Here is a 24,780-nt window from a genome sequence, read left to right on the forward strand (position 1 = left end):
CTCACACAGAGTCCATGCCCAAGGTCCAGTAGGAAGACTTTCATATATGTATGTATATATATCCACATTCATCCTGTCTATATGCAAAGATCATATTAACGCAACATTCAGATTGAGATTTCCATGCCTTTCACGTCCTCTACCCATACCCCTCTTGGGACTGTTTGTTCCTATTCTTTAGCCCATGACAGACATGGATATTGTGCCTCACTGATTCCATAGAAAATTTGCTCAGTTTACACAGGGAAATGTGTCCTTTAAATTTACTTTTCGTTGTAAACTGAGCTAATTTGCTATGGAAACAATCAGACGTTATACATGGAACCCCACAATGCCATTTTACCACACTGTAAGTAGGCCAGTTACTAATTTGGAGACTACAGCCAGCAGAGGTGCAACAGAAGTGTTATTTCCAATAGCTGAGTCCGTCTGTCTGTCACCAGAGTCTGCAGAGGCTCATTCCTAGTGGATAAGCCAGGTCTTGGATCTGCTCCCTGGGAACCCTTGTCTCTCTCAGGGGAAAGGTCTGACCAAGAGCAAAGATCAGGCTTATCTTGGATCTGCTCCCTGTGAAGGTCTGAGTTTGAGAGTATAATGATCAATGAAACACCGCAGCAGAATTCAAAGTTGCTGAGAAAGGAGAAATGATTTGCACCTCTACAGGCTGGTTATCAAATAGGTGAACACATGCAGTGAGACTCAGTTAAATAAATCATCTTTTAAATCAACCTTTGCTCAATCAAAGTCCAGCTGTACCTATAGGTACAGCCAAAGGAGAGACTGCTGGAAAGAATTCCCTAGAGAACAGCTCCACGCAGACACAGGTAAGAACTTCCCTTCTTTCTTCACTAACCCCTTTCCCCCCAAAACATCCCGTAGTTACTATCCTGGTTACCTTTGTAGGTTTTTTACTCCCATTCCCCATAAAGCAGCAAAAGGAGAAGTAACATTGAGCCCAATGCTAGCTTCCCCACTTCCCTCTGAGGTGCATGAGTTCACCATCTGCCTTCCCCTGCACTTGAATGTTTCTTAGGCCTTGTCTACACTGGGATTTGCCTCTGTTTCAGGCTCTGGTGTAAACTCCTAGAGTTCACAGGACAAACCGCTATGAGCTGCAATTTTCACCAATGCAGCCTGCTCTGGTTTCCAGCAGGGTAAGCTCCACGAGTACAAGTGGTAGCTTTGCCTTTCTACACTGAAGATTTGCCATAGTACAACTGCATGGTGGCTAGAAACAGGGTAAATCTTGAATTTTCAAAGGGAAGGCAGATAAATCATGTGCTGTGGGCGCCTCTTCTCTACCTGCAGGGGAGCTGTATTTGGGATGGCCTGAAGAACCTCTGCCAGGAGAAATTTTCCAAATTGGGTCTAGTGATAAAAGTATGTGTGGATACTAGGAAAGGATGCACCTGCTACAATAGAATTTACTTCAGTCTTAATTTCCCTTTTGTGGATATGTTCCGAGCTAAGTTTGAGGTACTGCAGTATATTAAATCCTTCCAGCTGTCTGATCAATGGGCAGGGTCCCAAGATACCAAAAGCTTCCAGTATCTTCCTTCAGCTTCCATAACACATCTGTGCCCCTCTGACCATCAATACGCTAGCTGGCCTGAGCCACCTATGCCTCTTCACTAAAGGGACAACTATATTTTTTTAAGAAAGGGGGGGGGGTTGTTTTAGGGCTTGTTTACACATGAAAATTAATCTAGAATAAAATCTGGTGTGAATTTAAAGCAGACTAACTATTCCTGATTAACTCTGTGTGGGCACTCTCATTCAAGAATAAGAGTATCTTATTCTGAATTAGTTAAATAGCTCAGAATAAGGTACTCTTATTCCAGAATGAGAGGGTCCACACAAGGAGTTAACTAGAAATAACTATTCCAGAATATAACTGGATTGACAAGAGTGGCGTGTGCATAATGGTCTAGCACCCAAAAGAAGAGTTCCATCCCACCTCGTAGTATGAAGAAAGGTCACTTCGCTCAAAGCTACCTGTTTCTTTCTTAATCTTGCCCTCTTCTAAGAATTCCATTTTAGCCACACCTCAATTTTCTTTACCACTGGCAACTCCTGTCAGCTTAATCGGCAGTATGGTTTCTCTCCCGTGAGGCCTAGTTCTGGAAGAGACCATGACCACAGTTTTCCCATCTTATTTTCCACAGCAGAAAAGTTCTCTCTGGCATTCTGCCTTCAGTCAGTCTCCTCGTTAGCAAGAGGCAGACACCATCTTCATCTAAGATGGAGGACAAAAGCATTTTCTTCTTTCTTTATCTTTGTTAAAAACACTTTGGCTCAAATGACCTACTCAGTGCATATTTAATGGGGACATACTTCTTTTCCTGGTCCTGTTTTTACACACACCCCTTTTCCATCCTGCTTGGCAGAAATGACCTCTGCTCTCCAGCCTCGAGAATGCAAAGTGACCAAACAAGAGGGGGAGAGTTATGGATTCTATCTGCGCATTGAGAAAAACAAATTGGGTCACCTCATCCGGAATGTGGAGGAGGGCAGTCCAGCTGACAGGGCAGGCCTGAAGGATGGAGACAGAATTCTGAGGGTCAATGGGTTGTTTGTGGACAAGGAAGAGCATGTACAGGTAAGTCTGACTATTCTTTTGGTCCCAGCCATTTCTCAAAATCTCAGCCCCACTTTTGGCATTCAGTTCAGCAAACCGTCACCTGCCACTCCTCACAGTAACTCCTGCTGGGAAATCTGAGAGCTGAATAACTGAGCCCACAGGATCATTTGTACCTCACATTTTGGCTTCACTGGAGCTTGAGCAGAGGGGAAAAGATCCTTGATGAAATACCAAGGGCAGTGGAAGCTGCAGAGCTAGCATGTGCTGTGCTCCAGAGGGGGAAATTTATATCAACCATCTGGATGCTTTTCTGCCATTACCACCTCCAAGCTCATTCTATCCATTGCAGGTAGTGGAGATGGTCAAAAGGAGTGGGAATTCTGTAACTGTCCTCATTCTGGATGAGGCATCCTATGAAAAGGCAGAGAAAGAAGGGGTGAACTTTGAAGAGTTGGGTCACAAGCAGACAACCCAGCAGCAAAAGGAGCAGCCGCCAGTGACGAATGGAGTGACAGCACCAGTTCCACAGCCTCGGCTCTGCTACCTGGTGAAGGAGAGAAACAGTTATGACTTCTCCTTGAAAACCACAACTGGTGAGAACAATGGGTGTAGGTGGTAGGCAATTTCCCAAGGGCACATTTCCTCTGGTTAGGTGTGGAGATGGGAGTTGGTTCTTTGCCAACCTGTCCAATTTTCTGTCAGCTGTTGAAGCAGACTTGCTAAAACCATTTGTACCAGGCCCTCCTCAGTTGCCAGAAGCACCCTACAAATGATTGCTCCAAGTCCCATGCACCTCCTTTGAACTACCGTGGGAACCAGCCCTCAGGGTTCTGGAGCTTATCTGAAGACAACCATCTGAAAGGGGCTGAAGCAAAGGATGACAGTGTGTAAAAGGCAAAGAGCTTCTTCTGATCTAGATGTGTTCACATGGGAAGCATGAAATTGAACTAAGGAATTTTATTTTTCTTTTGAACCCTCTCCACACTTGTCCTTTCCAAAATGCTAGGCAAAAGAATGGGTAGGGTTCTGTAGACCTGTACTGTCTCTCTCTGTTTGGAAAGTGCCTAACTCATGGAGGGTGCTAACACACACACTGTGCACTAGACTAACCCACGGATGCAATTTGGAAGTCTTTTAAACACAAGAAACTCTGACATGTGGATAAGCCACATTAAATAATAAAATTGGGCCTTAATCAATTCAAACTTTAGAGTCACTCCATTCTCAGTAGTACTAACGATCAACCAAGCCACCATAATTGGTGCCATGGGCACTCTCAGCAGAGAGGCAAACAATAGTTTGGGATAGATGATGAAGGTCCCTTCCCTCTCTAGGTTATCCCTCCAGGGTCAGGATAAGGCACACAGGTGCGGCTGTGTAGAGAAAACTTGTGCTGTCATGGTACCTCTTCTGTGGATAAACAGAGTCCCTTGGTCTCCAGGGCTGTCACTACAGCACCTTACATCAGCATGGCATTTGCTTGGCAATCAGTGCAGGCATGTTCCAGTGGCTTGCTCTGTATAGTAAGTTCTCTCACCTGTTCTAGGTCAGAAGGGAGTCTTCATAATAGGCTTGTCCCCGCAAGGAGTGGCTGCAAAAGCAGGAGTCCAACATAACGACCGCCTGATCGAAGTGAATGGGAAGAACGTGGAAAACGACAAACATAAGGAAGTGGTTGAAAAGGTATCTGCTAGCACGACTCCTCTTCTTCCCTCATTTAAGGCCAGTTCCTCTTCCTGAGGCTACTGAGCAGCAGTGTCAACACTGTTTGAATGCATTCACAGAGCAGGTGAAAAAGCTGAGGTCAATACCGTGCATTATCAGCAACACTTCAGTCCCAAAATATGCTGCTACTTTGGCCTTGTTTCTTGGATGGGTCAGAGTAGCTGGAGTGCAAGGCTGCCGAAAAGTTTGGCTGTTTTTGAAAGTCAGACTTCCACCAGACACCCTAAACTTGCTTTGGAAGAATACTGCCCTCAAGTCAGGCCCGAGTGGTGTAAGCACCACAACTGTACTGTTGCCATAAGCCTAATTAAATAAATGGCAGCATAGTTCTAGGAATTCTGAAAATCTTTGTGGTGCCCAGGAGGATGAAGTCAGCATGTCTGGGATGGAGTCCAGTACAATGGGGAATCTTTCTAATATTAGGATGGTAAGACTGGAAAGCACAGAAGTTTGTGCTCCATGATTTACCTGAAGGAGGGTTTGATGTGAAGATCTGGATAGTTAGGGAAAGAGGAGGATTTCCATGAAATGGGATTCCCTCCTGCTAAGAAACGCAAAACTATTTTTAACAATGCAGTTTAAGGACTCGATCAGAGCCAAATAATGTAACCTAGCTGTCAGTAAAAGGGGCCCAGAGCAAACAAAGTGTGCAAGAAAGCCTGCATTTCTGATCATGAAATGTCCTTCTGCCACATCCTCCCAACAACTGGTATATTCCTGTTTGTGGTGATGGTGGTTTAAAGATCTTCTTGGTGTTAGGGAATATAATGAATGTAGTTTAAGAGATCAAATCAAACACTGATCCACTGAGGGTAGCATCAGAGATAAGGATGGAAAGAAGAGAACATGTGATTTTTCCATTAGTCTCTTTGGTAAAAATCACACATGCTGAGACTTTAACCATTCAAACATAGTATGACTATGAAGCAGCTTGGGCTAGAAAAGCTTTCAGAGTACCACTATCCAAACTACAAATCCTACAGCTTTCCACTGCGGTTCTCAAACTCCCAGGAGAGGTTTTCAAACTCCCAGGGGAGATGCAAGCTGTGTGGGGGGTTTTTTGTTGTTGTTTTTGTTTTTATAGCGCTCTGGCTGTCAGCCCTGGGTGGCTGGGGCTCACGCAGAAGGGCCATGCACTCCTGGGAGGCAGGGACAGCAGGAGCTCCGCCTCCCGGCCTTGGGCTCTCCTCTCCTTTCCCCCCTGTCCCTCCCCCCAGTCCCTTACTGGGAGACAGCACAGGCTCAGGTTCTCCTCCCCACTGTCCCAATCCCATACCTGGAGGTGGCTGTCAATCCTGGAGTAGCAGCGCAGAAATAAGGGTGGCCATGGGGCGCTAAGTCTGCTGTGAAAAGTGATATTGCTGAATCTCTCTTTTTACATTGACACCCTTACTTCTGTGCTGCTGCTGCTGGCACAGCACTGCCTTCAGAGCTGGGCACCCAGCCAGCAGCCGCTGCTCTCAGCTCTGCCTTCAGGGCTAGGTGGCAGTATTTGTACATGGTGGGAAGACACAAACTACTACAGACACAAAGAAGGTGGGGGGGGGGCAATCAAATAAGTTTGCGAAGCAATCCACTATAATGATCCAAACCACTATATTAACTATGAAAAACTGCAGTACTTGTGTTCTGTACTATTGTTGCAATACTTTTTATAAGGAGAGAAAACATGCAGGTTTTGAGTGAGGATGGAGAGAAGAATGGGAGTAGAGAAGCAGAGATATGATGGGGATAGACAAAACACACAAAGTTAGGGTATGGAATGTAGGGGGATGGAAATAGCTCCAGAGCAGTCAGAACTGAATGTTATAGCAACTTGTGGTAGGTGTGGCTGAGTCTACAGTCATATAGGCAGCACATGGGTGCACATATTAGAGCACCACCCCACAACCTAGTCTGTGTAGACCCTACATCCCATTCACCTAGAGCCCACCATTGTACATCAAAGAACCTGCCAACATAAAGCTCTCCACAGCCCCCATGCTCCACTCAAAGGCCTGTGTTTGAAATTGTGTGTGTGTGTCGTTGCAGGTGAAGAAGTCTGGGAACCATGTTGTGTTTCTGCTATCAGACAATGAAACTGACCAGTATTACAGCAATCACCAGATGATGCTGAAAAGAGACACAGCCAGCCTGAAACTGCTTCCCCATAAACCCCGACATGTGGAGCTCAAGAAAGGAGACAACGGCTATGGGTTTTATCTGAGGGAGGAACAAAATGGTAACGGTGAGAACCCAGCCATCAGCCAGGCCCCTGCATGCTCTGTAGTGCGCTTTTATGGGGCCTGCAGGACTCCTACTCTCCAGTGCCTACTACTCATCTTGGAAAGATCATTTCCTGCCCTGCTGCCAACCCAGTCCCCCCAAACACACCTCACCACAGCCAGGCACCCCCAATTTATAGCCTGTTTTATACAGGAGGCCAGACTAGATGATCACAAATGATCCCTCCTGGCCTTGGAATCTATGAATCTCTAACAAACCTTCCCATCTGAGGTGGAACATCCCACAGTGCTGCTTGTGGCCCTCCTCACCCACTACAGTCCAGCTCCCATAATCTCCACTTGGGGCAGCCTCCAACCCCACATTTTTGAAGGTCAGCAACATGTCCAGAGTAATGTCTGATGTTTTTTCACAATAGAATCCTGGCTTATCTGAATCACTTGAAAGGGATCCTTAGTTGCTCTCTCACAACTGGGTTCACCAAAACCATGAAGCACTCAATTTTAAGTAGGCTTAAACTCCCCCGCCCCTTTTCTCAGAGTAAACCACAACTTCCATGTGTCTTGTTCAGGGGAAAAGGAACCTGTATTCTAGTCACTTGGAAGGAGATCTAGATTCTGCACTAGGGTTACTGCAGAATGAGCTAAATCAGGAACCTTATTTCAACCTGAAATCAAAGAATGAGTTTCTACCATCTTAAATATCTTTTATCATCCAAACCAAACACATCCCATGAACAACTGCTTTTCTCTATTTGAACTAGGCCTGTATTCTTTTTTTTATTTTTTTGGAGATCAGGTCATTTAATTAAGGACATTGATTCTGGCAGCCCAGCAGCCAAGGCGGGACTAAAGGACAACGATATCCTGGTCGCTGTAAATGGGGAGTCAGTGGAGGCACTGGATCACGACACCGTGGTGGAGAAGATTAAGAGGTGTGGGGAAAAGACCACATTGCTGGTGGTGGATAAGCAGACAGACACCATGTATAAACTGGTAAGGCAATGCAGGCTGAGGCTGGGCTTGCACAGCTCCTCACTAGCTAAGACAGGGGCAGCAATGAAATAATGGGTCCATTCTGAAAGAAGCACCATTTCAAAGGCTTTTTAATAGCCCTTATTCAAATACTCGCTATAGCGATCATCTGAGATGGGCTCATGTCTCAGTCTCCCTCAGAAGAGATTTCTGCAGTATGTCACTAAACTTTCCAATTTACTCTTGCCTTAGACCTTCCTATATACTACTGGAACAATACCATATTTGAGCAGGTCAGTGCAGAGACCAACATGCTAACCAATTGCAACTACCAGGCAGTTTCCTACATGAATTAGAGGAGAAATCCCTGCTCACATTGTGAGCATGTTGCAACTTTCTACCTCTATCACTAAGAGGTTTTAATAAGCAAGTAGAAATTCACAGGTGGGACCTATACTGACTGTTGTAAAGATTTCAAACGCAACAAGATGTTAGACTAGGGCTGTCAAACGCTTTAAAAGATTAATCATGTGATTAAAAAGATTAACCGTATCATTAATCACACTGTTGAACAATAATAGAATACCATTTAAATATTTTTGGATGTTTTCTACATTTTCAAATATATTGATTTCAATTATAACACAGAATACAAAGTATACAGTGCTCACTTTATTTTTATTACAAATACTTGCACTGTAAAAAACAAGATATAGTATTTTTCAATTCACTTAAGTACTGTAGTGCAATCTCTATCATGAATGATGAACTTACAAATGTAGAATTATGCACAAAAAAAAGACTCCATTCAAAAACAAAACAAATGTCAAAGTTTAGAGCCTACGAGTCTACTCAGCCCTATTTCCTGTTCACCCAATTGTTCAGACAAACAAGTTTATTTACATTTACAGGAGATAGTGCTGCCCACTTCTTGTTCACATTGTCACCTGAAAGGGAGGACAGGTGTTCTCATAGCACTTTTGTAGCTGGCTTCGCATGACATTTACATGCTGATGCGCTAAAGATTCATATGTCCTTTCATGCTTCAACCACCATTCCAGAGGACGTGTCCAGACTGATGACGGGTTCTGCTCGATAACAATCCAAAGCAGTGCAGACTGACGCATGTTCATTTTCAGCATCTGAGTCAGATGCCACCAGCAGAAGGTTGATTTTCTTTTTTGGTGGTTCGGATTCTGTAGTTTCTGCATTGGAGTTTTGCTCTTTTAAGACTTTTGAAAGCATGCTCCACATCTCATCCTTCTGAGATTTTGGAAGGCACTTCAGATTCTTAAACCTTGGGTCAAGTGCTGTAGCTATCTTTAGAAATCTCACATTGGTACCTTCTTTGCGTTTTGTGAAATCTGTAGTGAAAGCGTTCTTAAAATGAACAACATGTGCTGAGTCATCATCCGAGACTACTATAACATGAAACATATAGCAGAACGCAGGTAAAATAAAGCTGGAGACATACAATTCTCCCCCAAGGAGTTCAGTCACAAATTTAATTAACACATTTTTTTTTAAACAAGCATCATCAGCATGGAAGCACGTCCTCTGGAATGATGGCTGAAGCATGAAGGGGCATACGAATGTTTAGCATATCTGGCACATAAATTCCTTGCAATGCCAGCTACAAAATTGCTATGCAAATGCCTGTTCTCACTTTCAGGTGACATTGTAAACAAGAAGCGAGCAGCATTATCTCCCGTAAATGTAAACAAACTTGTTTGTCTTCGCAATTGGCTGAACAAGAAGCAGGACAGAGTGGACTTGTAGGCTCTAAAGTTTTACATTGTTTTGTTTTCAAGTGCAGTTATGTAACAAAAAAAATCTACATTTGTAAACTGCACTTTCACGATAAAGAGATTGCACTACAGTACTTGTATGAGGTGAATTCAAAAACAGTTTCTTTTATCATTTTTACAGTGCAAATATTTGTAATAAAAAATAATACAAAGTGAGCAGTCTATACTTTGTATTCTGTGTTGTAACTGAAATTAAAATATTTGAAAATGTAGAAAAATATCCACAAATATTTAATAAATTTCAATTGGTATTCTATTGTTTAACAATGCAATTAAAACTGAGATTAATCACGTGAGTTATCTGCGATTAATTGACAGCCTTAGTTTAGACAGAGATTTCTGTAGGAGTTTTTACATTCATATAAACTCTTTCCTTTGCTTTTGGTCTTTCAGGCTCAAATTTCCCCGTGTTTGTACTACCGGGAAAGACAAGATTCCCTTCCAGCTGAAGCAAAGGAAGAGCCGACCTCACATGCTGAGCAGGTGGTGAATCACAAGCCCAAAATCTGCAGGCTGGTGAAGGGTCCTAGTGGATTTGGCTTCCGTTTGAGTACAACCAAGAATATGCCCATGCAGTTCATCAAAGAGGTACTAACCTGGGGCTTCTAGCCTGGGAGAAGGATGAGACACCGGAAGGGACAGTTTGTGCTACAGTTAGACATGCATTCTCTACTTTCTGTGCTGTGACTACACTCAGAGCAAGTCATTCTAAGCCATACGTAACAAAAAGGCAAGGTCTGTCCTATGTGCACTTGGCTGGTAGCAGAGGTTTTTGTCCTTGAACTCAGGATGAATTCATACCCCTAGAGGTGAAAGGATAGTCTTGTGATCAAGGTACAGGAGCGGGAGTGAGGAGACCTGGGATATATTCCTAGCTCTGCAAAACTTCTGGGGTAAATTGCATAACTTTTGTCTCTATTTTCTCTTTTTCCTTAATATTTACCTAACCCACAGGAGTGTTGTACTGAATATAATAATATATGCAAGGGATCTGAGATCCACAAGTCACTATAAAAAGATAAAATATGACAAACCATTCTCTGATCCCCTATGATACCACCACCATGGCCAATTCCCCACAACACAAGTCCTGTCCAAGTCAAAACCCATTACAGAACTTGTAATAAAAGTGGAATATATTGGAATACTATGTTAAAAGTCTCATCCTTTCTCCTTCTCCAATTAAGTTCTGCTCCAGAATAATTTTTTCCAATCCTTACTCTACCTCCTGTATTGGGGAAAAAAAATCACAGAATATTCATTCTCTATTTATAATACTTGGGTGTTAATTCAACTTTAATGGTACTGTGCTGGTATCACAGCTTCAGAGCCTGTGTTTGCAGATACGGAAAGGTGGGCCAGCTGATGCAGCGGGACTGGAAGAAGAGGACATTTTGGTGGAAGTGAATGGCGTGAACATACTGAACGAAACCTATGACAAGGTTGTAGCAAAAATCAGTGACAGTGGTGACAGATTGACGCTACTGGTGTGCAGAAAAGCAACCTATGAATACTTTAAGTCTCAGAATATTCCTATTACTGCCTCTCTGGCAGATCAGCTATATGACACTACTGACCCTCCTGCTTATACAGAGAACCCACCAGCAGAGCCTGAGAGGACCTCACCAGAACCAAGAGAAAGGGTGGGTAATCTTGAGTTAACCAAATTTTGCCGACCAGGTGGTGGGGAAAGGAACCTGAAACAGTCACTAATTTCACTTGAGGTAGGGTCTGTGAATTCTAGTTGTATTCTGGATTTACAAGATCTGATCTACATTAATTAGTATGGAGAGGCACACCTGGTTACAGCAGGGTAGAACTGCCTTCTCTCCCTACTCCACAGACACAGTATCTACTGGACCCTGGGAGGGGAGGGGAGGGGGAGAGAGAGAGAACGTATGTATGCACATGAGTATGTGAGAAAGAGCATGAGAGAGCACGGAAATACTCCCAGTATAGCATTCATTAATGTAGATGAGAACCATATCCTCAGGAATTCTCTGTCCAACCACAGGGAGCACAGGACCCAAGTAACAGGGCTTAAATACACCTGTGAACATGGGAAAACCACGTGAAGTGCTCTAAAACAGTGCAGATTCTTTGGTGGGTGTGGGATGGGTAGACTGTGACAAAGTGTGACCAACAAAGGTCCTGAGAAAAAAAATAAATATTCTGACCACGCTGGTCCAGGGAAATTGTGCCAGCAACAAGAGTTTGAAATTTGCTATTGTCAGAAAAATGACACCAGTACTCAACTGCTCTGATCCCTGTGTGGATTCAGGGTCTTATCTTCTTTGCTGTGAAAAATAAACAAGTTTTTACTCCTGTTCATGCAGGAGACACAATAAAGCTTGGAAGAAACGAACTGGATTCTATTCCTCCACACATATTATCACCAGAATTGTTAACTAAGTTCCAACTGCAGATTCTTTCAGTGATGGTCTTACGTCCAAGGCTGGGTTTGCAGAGCTATAGTTAAACCCTTCTTTTTATCTGTGACCTTGGTGGATTTGATATGGAAGTTGAGCAAGAACATGGAATTCACACTAGATAATTTAGTCACTTTGTAAAGTGCATTTAAAAGAGCAATTCACTAGCTCCTCATGCAAAGTCAAATACCTACTGGGCATGGTTCAGAACAGACTGATAGTTCACAGTGGCATGAGGAATCTCTATCACATTATCTACAACCATAAAATAATCAGAAATTTCTACTTATTGCTTTTCCACAGGCCAGCTCCTCCTCCTCCTTTTCACTCTCAATCGCCTCAGCAGAAGAGGATTATGACACACAGTTATGATGAGACAGACCACAACAGAAACCAATCAGACGTCTTCCAAGGTTTAAAAAAGTTCTCTTCCTCTGAGCAGTCTTTGTTCTTTTACCTCCCAGAACCACAGTGTGCTATGGAACTTCATACTTGTGAGGACGGGAACAGTGACTTCCTTCTAACTAGCTTTCCCTGAAGGGGAACATCCCACTACCCCCAAGAACTATCACTCACTTATCTAATGCTGCTAATCGTAGTTGATTGGCCTTCTGCTCGGTGAAGTGGACAGTTACTTACTTCTACTATTGCTCTGTAAAAGCTTAAATGACTAATCAGAAACATCTGTCATCTTGCGGGGGAGGAAATGTGATTCACAAATCAATAAGTATTTTGGCCTTTTAAGCACAAGAAAGCTCCTTAACATAGAAATTGATCTCTCATGTCCTCCACAAGAGACCTCTTTCCTCCTAATCAAAGCCCATCTGCCAAATCACTGTGGCTATTACATGCTATATTTACTGTAACACAATCAGTTTAACCCAGTAGATGTAATATATCATGATAAGCTAATGTATTCTGTGAATAACTCTCCTTTCACTTGCTAACAAGCTGTAGATATTGTCCATTCAAAACAATAGGTTAACTTAATTGTTCACTGTTCAGAAGTTACAAGCACCATTCCCTCCACCCCACTCTCCTAGCTGAAGATCATGGCAGTTTGAACAGTGTCTGTAATTCAGTGTAAACAGCTTTGTTTGACTACATGCCAATACCTTGTCTCTAATGCAATATGAACCAGCTCTGTAGTACCCATAGTGGATGCTATACCTCCTTGCTGTAAGCTTGAGACAAAGCATAAATAAATCATTCAGAGTGGCTATTTCTCTTTCCCAGGTCTTACTCCTGCCATCTATGATGTATGTTCCACAACAGCTTTAAACTGAGCAAGGTCTGGGAGAATGGTTTTCAGGAAGCTATACGTTTAAGTTGCATGGGTGAAATTTATCTTAGTGACTTGCATTAAGCCAACAAGGGACATGAACTGATGTAGAATATATCGGTCAGTGGGGAGCACTGAATTTCTAGTGTATAACGTAAACTAGTTGTAGCTACCATCTTTGACTTCACACTAAACTCCAGTGAACAGTAACCCAAGGCATGGATTCTGATTCATTAGGCCCTAAATGGTAACACAGGACTGAATTCCAGTTTCTAAGGAAGCTAGATACTAATCATACACATCTCCCTTGAATCTCAATCCACTTCCCCCTCTGCCAAACAGTGACACATTCACACACTTGCTCATCTCCATTAAAGTCCCTGGGACTGACACAAACAATTAAGATGCTAGTGGTGAGGTATTATGAAAGCTGATTTAATTTCACAGACTCAGACATTCAGATCCAGAATCAACACCCTCCAACTCTGGACTAAGACTGATTTGTTTTTAAACTGAAATTACGTTTCCTCGGTGCCCTCTATGCAGAATTCTTCTACCCGTGATTTTAAGAGATCTCTCCTCAGACCATCCCTGGCAGATTTTTCAATACCGTAAGACACCTCTGTCCCATGGAGTTTCCTATTCCACGGCTCTCAGCTGTCCTCCACTTTTATCCTGCCTCTGCTGTTTGTTCAGCTCATGGTACCCTCTTCACAGGATGAACCATGTAGCTTCTAAGTGCTACTGTGGAAGTCAGAAGGGCCAGTTACATCATCAAAGCACAGAAAGAGCTGCCCTCCCTCTCTTCAAATCCTGTCACCCCTAATGAGTTGCAGTAGTCCACCAGGAGGGATTACAGAACAGTGGGCAGAACTAGAATGGATTCAGAGCGCCATGTGCTTCTCTGGGGCCTGTTTATGTGCCAAGTAGAGGAAAAGGATGCTGGAGAGCGCGCTAACCAGGAATATCACATCGAACCAACGGTGATAGAAATTGAACTGCAGCTCCCCCAAGACTTCTGTAATAATAGTGCGATACTCTGGGGGCATACTCATCCGGATTAGGAGAACAGAAGAGACGAAGTACATCCCCTGGAGATAAGATACAAGAAGCACATCAGTTAACTGCTTCACAGGTGGCTACTTTGCTGAGATGTGACAATTTGATAAAAGCTCACTAGCTGGTCTGGATACTCACCATAATCTGTGCCAACAGCAGAACAATAACATTGGAGGACTTGCTGCTGGAGATGGCATAGAAGAACTGTAAAGAGGAAAAAAAAAGTACTGAAAATAGGACTCTCATCCTATTTTCACCCACAGGCAAGTTTGTGCTCCCTTCTACAGGAACATGGAAGGAATACATGCTCCAATCATTTCCCTTTAGTCCTAGAAACCAGCACTGAAAGAAAAAGACGTGCTTCCTAGATGTACATGTACACCCCACTTTTCAAAGGTACAGACCTGAGCCTTGTCCCCAGTAGAGCTACAAGTGTTTTAACGTGTGTCCCACTAAACCAGCTACTAACACTGCATGGCCAGCCTCTGTGGAGAATCCAGTTTTAAAAAAACAAAACAAACAACAACCCAAAATACATTCTAGCCTAGGTACGACTAAGCCCAGTTTACAGGCCAGCATCAATGGGTCACCCTGTTGTGTGTTGCCACAGTTTTCCCTCATGGTTGTACTAAAGCATTAATCCCCTACCTGCTCCCCAGAAATAGCCAGCAGTTTAAATGAAGTAACCCAAGTCCTCTTAATCACCATTCAATACCAAATACTAACAAATCCAGGCTTCCACATCACTGTTAAGCTTTGTCTACACTACACTTCCTCTCTTAAAATTTCCCAATCTTACTACCACTGATCGTAAAAACAGTGGAAGGGCTAATATAAATCACCCACAGGCAGCAACCAAGGATTTAACCATTAGATCTGTTCTGAGCAGCTAGAAAGCCTGCTGATTAAATTGATGGCAGCCAATTTACACTAGCATGACTACTGTTGGTAGCAACAGGGAGATTCTGTTTTGAGAGAGGAAGTCTAGTGCAAGGACAGTCTCACAGATTATACTAAGAGTTTTAAAACATTTATACTATTTAGAGCCTTAACATTAACACCATTCCTCTGCTTGGACTGGAGGCACTTATAGATTGTGCATTGCATTTAGTGACTGAAATTGCTGAAAGAATTCTTATTGGGACCATTCCCCAAATAAGACAGAAAAAGTTATCCTCCCCTTCTCTAATTCAGCATAAAAGACCTTTTTCTCCATCCCATTCCCTGCAAGGACTTCTATCCCAGCCCTCCTCACCCCTATTTGTTCACTAACTGAATTGAGACCACAGGTCCTACATTTGTACTGAAGGTTTACACCAGAGGTTTTCAACCTGGGGTCCGCAGACTATGTCTAAGATTTCCAAAGGGGTCCGCACCACCATTCAAAAATTTTTAGGGGTCCACAAATGAAAAAAGGTTGAAAACCTCTTGTTTACACAGTGCTCTCTTGACTAATTTAGAAATACATGAAAGCTCTCCTGGACTGCTATCACATAAAAGGGCCCTGGCCAGGCATACCTTTGTGAGTGTGATCAATAAGCCTCTGATGGAGGTGACGATGATTATTCCAACAAGGATAAAGGAAATGTGCTGAGACCAGAATTTTACCTGCACCAACAAAAACAGGAAATTGTTAAATCCCTGGAGCCAGGCATATGAAAAATGTGTGTGGATGTGCACTTAACGGGATCTCTGAATTCTCATACTGTGCAGATACTCACTACAGAGAAATTTACAAACAGGTATATATTCTCCTGCAAGGACACACAGATGGGTACTTTCATGTGCAAGTGCTTACTCTACACACATGGGAAATGCACAGATCTAGCCTATGTGGACTTCATGGAAGGAACTGGGGGTCCAGAAGTGAATATTTACAGAAGTAAATACAAAAGAACACACATCTATTTGGTATATAAAGGTAACTGCCTTGTAGATACATGAAATATACTAGGCAAGGTCCATCTGTGTTTCCATCTGTTCACAATAAACATGTGAATCACTGCCCTCTTCTGGATAGCTGGTATATGGCTACAACAAGCAGAGGAGATTATTATTATAGGAAGGGCTGGTAGCCCCATTTATTATTAAGGTTGCCCAACACATTTCTTATAAGACTCTCTTTTCAATTGGTTATAACGTGGTCACATTTTAATTATTTGAGCTGAAATTTTCCATGGAAGGTGTCTGCCTCAAAATTCCAAAAAGTTTCGGTCAAACAATTCAGCCATTTCTAAGCTATGAAAAAGTACATTGTTTTGACCATGTTAAAAAATTCCAGAGACCTTTTCTTTGAAAAGCAGTATAGCCCCCATACATTGGAGTAGGGACTTGAAATTGGGGGGGGGGGGGGGGAGGAAGAGGAGGCGAATATGCCTTTTGACATCCTTGTGAAAATCCACCCAAATGTGTCCAAGTTACATAAACCTGAGATAAACTGCAGTTCGAACAGACTTGGCAGAGACTTGCTGGAACGCAGTTATATTCCCCGAAGATTCAATTCATATTGAAACGGCTCCAGCCCAAGGCTCAGCAGGACTCTCCCTACAATTGCAGCTCTGAGCTGCTGGGGGTTGTGCCAGGTCCAGCAGGGTGGTTTAAAATCAATTTTTATTTAAATAAGATTTTTTTTATTGTTGTTTAAATTACAATGTTTTTCTTTTTAAAAATAAACATGTTTAAAATGAAATCTTAATTTGATATAAAATACATTAGGTCTAAACTTCTAATAATTTATTTGTAAATGTGAAACATATATTGGTAAGAGAAGTTTATGTATACAAAACATTTAAGGTTGTTTTGTTTAATAAATATAAATATATGCTGTTTTGTGTATTTAAATAACTTCCAGTTACCATCCTAATGCAGTTTGATACAAATGATGAGCAAAAAGTTAATTATCTAGTAAAGAATATCTCATTCACTATTTTCTAACATACTAAAAATGTAGAATTAATAAGAATCTGAAAATATTAAGCTATGTAATTGCTTAAATAAATGTAGATACAGTGTTGTATCTTCCTAGGTAGCAAACAGGCGTATCAAATCTAGTATAAAGGCTCTATTTAGCTGTAAGTCAACGTTTTAATGGTTAGATCAAGGGTGGGCAAACTTTTTGGCCTAAGGGCCGTATCTGGGTGTGGAAACTGCATGCAGGGGCAGGGGGGTGGGGCGGGGCATGGGAGGGAGCGTGGTGTGCAGGACAGGTCTCAAGACAAGGGGTTGGGTGCAGGAGGAGTGTGGGAGGGGGCTCAGGCAGGGGGTTGAGGTGCAGGAGGGGTACAGGGTGCAGCAGGGGGCTCAAGGCAGGGGTGCGGGGTGCAGAGTGTGGGCTCCGGCCTGCCTCCACTGCCAGAAGAGGGGAGAGACCGCAGGGACATGGTGCAGGCCACTTCTGGGAGCAGCATGGGGCCAGGGCAGGTAGGGAGCCTGCCTTAGCCCTGCGGCGCCACAGGAGTGGCAATCCTGCAGGCCAGATCGAAAGCCCTGATGGGCCATATCCAGCCCACAGGCCATAGTTTGCCCACCCCTGGGTTAGATCAACCAATGAGAATGTACCTTCCTTTAGTAAATAACAAAGAGTGGAAAAATGGAAAAGTTGATTAAAAATCAATTATCAAAATAGAGGCTTTCCACTTGGTGATTTAAATCATTATTTAATTTGCCTTGATTTAAATCAATCCATCCTGAGGTCCAGACACCTAAACTGAGATCAGGGAGCCTGTCTCTGATGTGCTCTCAATTATTCCCCGTCCTCCTTCTGCACCTGATCCAGGAAACCTGAGGGAGGAATTGGGGGGGGGGAGGGGGGGAAATAGTATGTGATCATTAGGGTCCTATCAAATTCATGGCCATGAAAAATGTGTCACGGACCATGAAATCTGGTCTTTTGTGTACTTTTGCGCTATACTATGCAGATTTCACCAGTGTTTCTCAAACTGGGGGTCCTGACCCAAACAGGAGTTAAAGAGGGGCGGAAGGTTATTGTAGGAGGATTGGGTATTGCCACCCTTGCTTCTGTGCTGCCTTCAGAGCTGGGTGGCTGGAGAGCAGCGGCTGCTAGCCAGCCAGCCACCTAGCTCTGAAGGCAGTGCCCAATCATGCCATCCCTACTTCTGTGCTGCTGCTGCTGGCAGTGGCTCTGCCTTCAGAGCTGGGCTCCTGGCCAGCAGTCACCACTCTCCAGCCAGCCAGCTCTGAAGGCAGGACTGCTGCCAGTAGCTGCACAGAAGTAAGGGTGGCAATACAGTGATTCCCCCACCACAATAACCTTGCAACTCACCCCCCACAACCCCTTTTTGGGTCAGGATCCCTACAGTTATGACACCATGAAATTTCAGATTTAAATATCTGAAATAATGAAATTTACCATATTTAAAATCCCATGACCGTGAAGTTGACAAAAATAGACCATGAATTTGGTAGGCCCCTAGTGATCGTGTAACTACAGACTGTACCAGAATGCATACACACAAGGAAGCTGAATTAAGGCTTCACTGGCAACCTTAATGCTGGCATTTCCTAACTTTTGAGTGCTTGACGTCACAACCTTAATCACGTCCTTTTAATGTACTTTTGCGTGTGTAATTATTTATATCGCATCAGAAAAGTGTAACACTTTACAAGAAAAAAGTGAAAGCTGAAATAAGCAGAAATAAAAACACAAGCCCTAATTCAAATGGAGCATACGGGAAGGTGGAGTCATTTCATGTGTTACATGTAATCATGTGCCACAAACCAACTAGTATACAAATTGTAAAAGCACACACTTATTACGATCCACATAGAATGCAATTGTAAATATTGTCTGTCCATGAATACACTAACGCAGACTAAATTCTGCAGGTCAGAGACTATTAATCTCTTATTCACAGCTGAGTATGTTGTCCATTCTTACTAACAAATATTAATTTAAGTCCTCAGAGATCTATTCACATGAACTGTAAATTCATGCAGTGTACGTGTACACACATTGTCCACTGCGCCCCTCCATACATTGACACGTCGGGGGACAGCCACTTCCATAGTGCCTTCCATTGAAGTGCTCAACATCCCCTAAGACAGGTATTGTTCTAATTTTACAGATGGGAAAACTGAGGCTCCTAATGGTTAAGTGACTTCTCCAAGGACACAAATCAATGGCAAAACCACAAACAAAAATCCAGCTGAGAGTTCTCTGCTCTAACCATGAATCTCTGCCTGAGAGTTATAAACAACCACCTATGGAAATAACTCCATTAAGATGGGGGTGAATGGAATGCTTGCACGTCACGGGGCCAGGACATAAAAGCTCAAAGGACCCTTTCCTCCCTCCAGGTCAGGATGTGCAGCATGGTGAGCTACTAAAATGCAATAGGTCTGTTGTGTGGATAGTGGACATCCTCCAGCATTAACTTCACTAGAAAAATGGTTAAAATCATGTGCTCTCTAAAGGCGATACCTAGAGGCTAATGCTGCATTATATCCATCTCTAGCATGGGGATAGTTGTGGACTCGGTGTCATAAAAGATACCTGCACAGGCGAGTCATAACTTTATGATGAGAGGAGTGACCATTAAGTTTGGATACTAGTGTATTAAGAGCAATGTTCACACCATATTTCCCATCTTAGAGATTGGTGGAGAAATCTAAGCCCCTTCTCGGAGTCCTATTAATACCCACCAGCTGCTCCCATGACACCAGTTCAGTTAGTAATAGATAAAACAGCAATTACTGATGTGAGTGGGGGTTTTAAATGGTTCTCACATCAAACTGGATTCCCAGATAATTTACAGTGATCTCAATTCCTCTTGTGACTGGATCAGTCTTCCCAACTCGATCAAATACGATGTTGATGGTTGCCTGCAGGAGAGACACAAGTGCATCAGTTCAAGGGAATGTGGTATACACAGCACAACTGTATCTGTGAGACTCATACATGTCCTTTGCTCTGTATTTCACTGCAGAACAATCCTATAGAGTTAACTGAGAGTATACAAAACGTATGAAAACACACAATGCAGTAAGGAACAGTTATCCTAAATGGATGCTAATTTCAATCAAAAAACTAAATTTCCAGGAGCAGGACGTATGAAAGGAAACTGGAAGAATATTCTTAAGGTGCAGGCAAGAATGTGTGTGTAAAGTCTCATTACCCATATGTGTCAAACACAATCCAAGCAAGGTGTAACCCTCCATGCAAGATGTTTATGGACAACAATATACAACATTTACGTACCATGAAGATTTTCCAGACACAATAGATGGAGAAAAAGTAACCCAGGAAATTAAAATATTTCCCCTGGAAAGTTTTGGAGTATTCTATTCTCTCCTGAAAGGGAACAAAAGCCACTCATACATTTAACATTTTCAGGTTCACATAAAATTCAAATTTATAAGTTTTAAATAATTACCAGTAAAAAACAGCAATGACTACTTTGACCTTCTACAGCTCTCGCCATTCAAGTGTTTACAAACACTTACATTAATGAATGAACCTCAAATCCCATGTGAGATAGAGCTGTAACAGTAGCTCCTCTTATGAATGGGGAAACTGAGGCACTGACCAGTGACGTGCCAAGGTGTCACAGCTAATAAAGACCTGGAAGGAGAATCCAGATCTCCAAACTTCCAGTCCTGGCTTCCATTAAGCCATGCCACCTCTTGACATTTTAGCACTGGCGTGTATTAATTTTTATACAACGTAAGAACTCATCACTTCAGTACATTGTGAGGCCAATCTGCAGAAGAAAAGACTAGGTCAGGGCCTTATTAGCAGGGGAACTGAGCACAGGCCCCTTGGTTACTCTTTCTCCTATCCCAACACAGTATGGGATTGTTGGCCTTTTCTGAGACATAGTACATGTTCCATTGCATATTTGAACTGGGGAAAATGGCTTGCCATCTGACCCCCAGATTTGAGAAACAGACTCTTCCAATATTGTGCCAAAGCTGAGAAACCAGCTACTGTTTTTGTCGTTGTCAGCTGAATGACTTTAAAATTACTTCTGCCTATTTTGCTCATCCTCTCCCAGACTATCAATCTAGCTCTTTGCTCTGTACCTTGGTTGCATGCAGGTCAGCAGTTTCTAGGAAAAGCTGCCGACTCAGCTCTTCCAGCGCATCCACTTCCTGCTGGATAAGGGACAGATCTGGCAAACCAGAAGAGTCAAGGGTAGAATTCTGCAGAAGTTGCTAACATCAGCTGGAAACAAACATACCCTGAGGTTCCTCCATTCCTGGACTCCCTGCACAGACACAATCTCAGTTTAAACTGCACCAAAAACCCTCATATGATAGAATCTTCAGAGCACTCCACTGTAACAATGCTGGGCAGCATAGTCCCTTCAACAGGGTCGCATAACTGATCTCTGTATCACAAGCAGAGGAATCCACACTACCAAATAGAACCAAGTCTCTCCCAAAAACTAGCTGCTTTGTTTTGATAACATCCGCATACCTTAATCTCCACTAAGAACTTCCTTGTGTTACTTGCATTCCATCACCATCTACAGGACTTCTGCTGGGAGTTACAGACTGGTTATCAAAGCATGTGGAGAATTTTCCTCACCATGCATACCCTTCTGCTCCTTCCTGTTGGCCCAGAATCCTACCCAAATGGCTCTAAGTAAGGTTCCCTGCCCCTCCCCGAAGCGTTTTGGGGGATTTGAATCTGAATGCTTAGCAAAAGCTATTGTCTTTCTGTAACTCCTGCAGTTTCCTAAGCCTCACCGCACCCCTTCTCACAGGATTCCTTTCTATTTTGTTCTCATCAACACTCTCCCTACACCAACCCTTACCTGATCAGATGTCCAATATTTTGTTGTGCTATAGTGTAAGCTCTTTGAGGCATAAAGTGTTTCTGACTCTATGCTTTGGGAAGAGCTGTGTGATATATAAATGCTTAACAACACTGGCCTCCCTGTCCTTTTTCCTAATTAAATCCCATTTCTACTCAGCAGGGAGCTAGCCTGAAGCCCCACGGACAGGAGAGGAAGGATACTTTCACTGCCAGGGGCCGATGTGGTAACACTTTTTATCATTCCCCAGAAGCCAGTGGGTTTGTTGTGCACTTCCCCCCTTTGGAACATGGTCCTATGGGCCATTGCCATTCTGAAAAGAGAAAAGATTCAGTTGTTAGAAAACGATGCCTTGTGCAGCAGACATTGTGAAACTTATTCAGTGCAGAGACACACCCCTATCATTCACCCAATCACCAGTCCTGCTCCAGAACATCTCACTCAGCTCAGGAATGGAACCCAGTCCTAATCAAACAAGCTGCCATGCTGTTGAGGTTTCAGTAATACAGTAATTCACACCAATTAAAAATAAAGATTCAAATAGTGTCTCAGTCATGTGACTTGTCAGCCTCCTATGTCCTCTTCCAGATCATGTGACTCCACAGTCTTCAATGTCAGAGGGCCTTTCAGTGACCACACAACCCACCAAATGCCTCTCTCCTTTGGAGTACCTCTGTCATTGTACAACTGCCTTCTCCCCAGAGCTGTGAGGACTGGACTGAATCCAGCAATACTCTATGGCAACGGTTCTCAAACTGTGGGTTTGTACCCCATCCAAACTGGGTCGGGACCCCATTGTAATGAGGTCACCAGGCTGGCATTAGACTTGCTGGGACCCAGGGCAGAGGCCTGAACCCCACAACGGAGGGCCGAAGCCAAAGCTCAAGCTCCACTGCCTGAGGCAAAAACTCAAGGGCTTAAGCCCTGGGTGACAGGGTTTGGGTTTTGGCTTTGCCCCCCTTGCCTGGGGCGGTGGGGCTCGGGCAGGCTCAGGCTTCAGTCCCGGGGTCATGTAGTCATTTTTGTTGTCAGAAGGGGTTCGCAGTGCATTGAAGTTTGAGAACCGCTGCACTTTGGTAGTCATTAAGGGGCTGTGTGACAAGCTTTCATAAAACAGAATCATGTAAAGCCATTAAGGGTGGGACTGTTTGATGCTTTGGACCATCTGTACAAGACTTCAAGAACTGGTTCAAATACAAAAGCAGCTGCTGTATATTGTCTCTCATGCTCCCATTTACACTACAACTCAATCTCTATAATCACTGGCTCCCAGCCTCATTACTTCAACATTTCACTGCACTGAAACGTATGAGCCACTTATCCAACCCTAAGCTGAAACCTTTTCATAGCATTGTCAATGCAATCTATGATTCCACTCTGTTTACTTGTCCCCTTTTTTGTATCTGCAGCCAGTAGAGCCACATTTGGCATCAAGCCCTCTTCAAGGTCATTGATAATTATTTTAAACTAAAGCACCCCTCTCTCCCAACTCAAAATATTGACCCTTGTGACACCCAGCACAGAACAGAGGAAAAATTCTCCAATAACAAAGAATCTCTAACTATTTAATTCCTCCTTATCCTAAAAATGTGCAGCTGGAAGTGACCTCAAGAAGTTCAGGGTCTAGGCCTGTAATGGAACAGAACAGATTTTGTTTCAGGCCATGAAATGACTGCTACAATAACATACACCATTCTAACCCCTTCAGGCCACTTGTTTCACCAGAGCAAGGAATCTTATCTGATACAGTTATGCAACTACTTTCCACTCCTGACAGCCAAGATTTTGGCTATTCCAAAGACACCATATCCCTGCAATCTGCTAATCCCAACAGCATTGAAGTATCTTAATTCTGCTCTGTTCTCCTCACCTTTTCTTCTTGCTGATAATCATGTCTATGGTTTGGAGGAGACGGCGCTCCAGGGCTAGAATATCTGCATCTGTCACATTTCTGAAACATACACACAATAGCCTATTAGCCTTGGTACTCCACTCCAAGGAGAATGTGAACAAGGACAAGCATGTGGGACAAACAAATTGAAATTGAAGAGCTTTGTGAGGACAGCACACATCAGTGATGGAAGGGGTCTTGCAGTATAGACGGGACAGCTAGAATCAGCAGGCTTGGGAGGATGGGAAAGGAAAGGCCAGGACCAAACCTGGGCAGTGTCCTAGGGGAATCCGAGAGAGTGCACACACAGGAAGAAGGCAAAATCTCAAGGAGTGTACAGAATAAAATTCCAAGAGGCTGTGGTTACCTGAGAAAGTAGGACATGTATGTGTACGGACAGTTGACAGCACCAAATCCAGAAAGCAGAGCCATGAGTGTCACCCCAATCACACCTACTCGGCTGATGAGCTGCTCTATGGACAGGATTCCTGCAAAAGAGAAGACAATGTAAGTAAGGGGTTGTTTTTAACCGTATTACTTTACACTTTGGTGTCCTCCTAAAAGAATATAGTACTCATTCAATTACTTAGCCAAACTAATTGCCTTCAGAGTCCAGGTGCCAGAGGTAATTCAAAGTGTATGCAGGCAAGGGGTGGAGAGAGGAGGAAGAGAATGCTCTCCTAGGGAAGCATGTGAAACTCTCAGGTTTAAAAACGGGACAGGAAACCAAGGCTAAACAGAGTCTGTAGGAGACTGGGAATGGGCTGCACATTACCCTTCCGCTCTAAATCACTAGCCTAGAAGTGACCAATTTTTGTCATATGATGGCTGCTTGGTGGTCTTAATTCACTTTCTGGCAGACATCTGTCCATGTCACAAAGCCCACTCCTACAACTAGCACTGTATGGTACCAAGGGTATCATTTTCAGCAAAGAGACCAAGAACTGACGAGACTACAGAGATCAAAACTGGCCCCTCACTTGTAGAAGTGATCCCTCCACATCAGATCTGACACATGCTTGCAGGGCAT

The 24,780-nt window shown here is 43.3% G+C and overlaps 2 protein-coding genes across 4 annotated transcripts in view; one reads left to right on the forward strand and one right to left on the reverse strand.

The window, feature by feature from the left end:
* The first annotated feature begins 726 nt into the window (after positions 1-726).
* Positions 727-12,962, forward strand: PDZK1 (PDZ domain containing 1). Its single transcript, XM_073304205.1, has 9 exons — positions 727-824; positions 2,388-2,599; positions 2,931-3,174; positions 4,128-4,264; positions 6,338-6,533; positions 7,328-7,524; positions 9,705-9,899; positions 10,655-10,954; positions 12,044-12,962. The coding sequence occupies exons 2-9, from the start codon at positions 2,390-2,392 to the stop codon at positions 12,110-12,112; spliced, it is 1,548 nt and encodes a 515-aa protein (XP_073160306.1). The 5' UTR covers positions 727-824; positions 2,388-2,389; the 3' UTR covers positions 12,113-12,962.
* A 474-nt stretch (positions 12,963-13,436) lies between these two features.
* The window catches only part of LOC140895056 (Golgi pH regulator), a 22,342-nt gene continuing 10,998 nt past the window's right edge, over positions 13,437-24,780 (reverse strand). For 2 of the 3 annotated variants that reach the window (XM_073304217.1, XM_073304228.2), the window contains 9 exons: positions 24,118-24,238; positions 23,730-23,810; positions 22,063-22,172; positions 21,123-21,211; positions 20,299-20,391; positions 19,827-19,922; positions 15,600-15,689; positions 14,220-14,285; positions 13,437-14,113 (listed from right to left, as the gene is read on the reverse strand). In XM_073304217.1, coding sequence (XP_073160318.1) covers positions 13,907-14,113; positions 14,220-14,285; positions 15,600-15,689; positions 19,827-19,922; positions 20,299-20,391; positions 21,123-21,211; positions 22,063-22,172; positions 23,730-23,810; positions 24,118-24,238 — 953 coding nt within the window. In that variant the 3' untranslated portion in view covers positions 13,437-13,906. The remainder of the gene's footprint in view (positions 14,114-14,219; positions 14,286-15,599; positions 15,690-19,826; positions 19,923-20,298; positions 20,392-21,122; positions 21,212-22,062; positions 22,173-23,729; positions 23,811-24,117; positions 24,239-24,780) is intronic. The other variant, XM_073304235.1, reaches the window with a different exon arrangement.

The sequence above is a fragment of the Lepidochelys kempii genome, chromosome 1 (assembly GCF_965140285.1).
Source record: "Lepidochelys kempii isolate rLepKem1 chromosome 1, rLepKem1.hap1, whole genome shotgun sequence".
NCBI classification, from domain to species: domain Eukaryota; kingdom Metazoa; phylum Chordata; order Testudines; family Cheloniidae; genus Lepidochelys; species Lepidochelys kempii.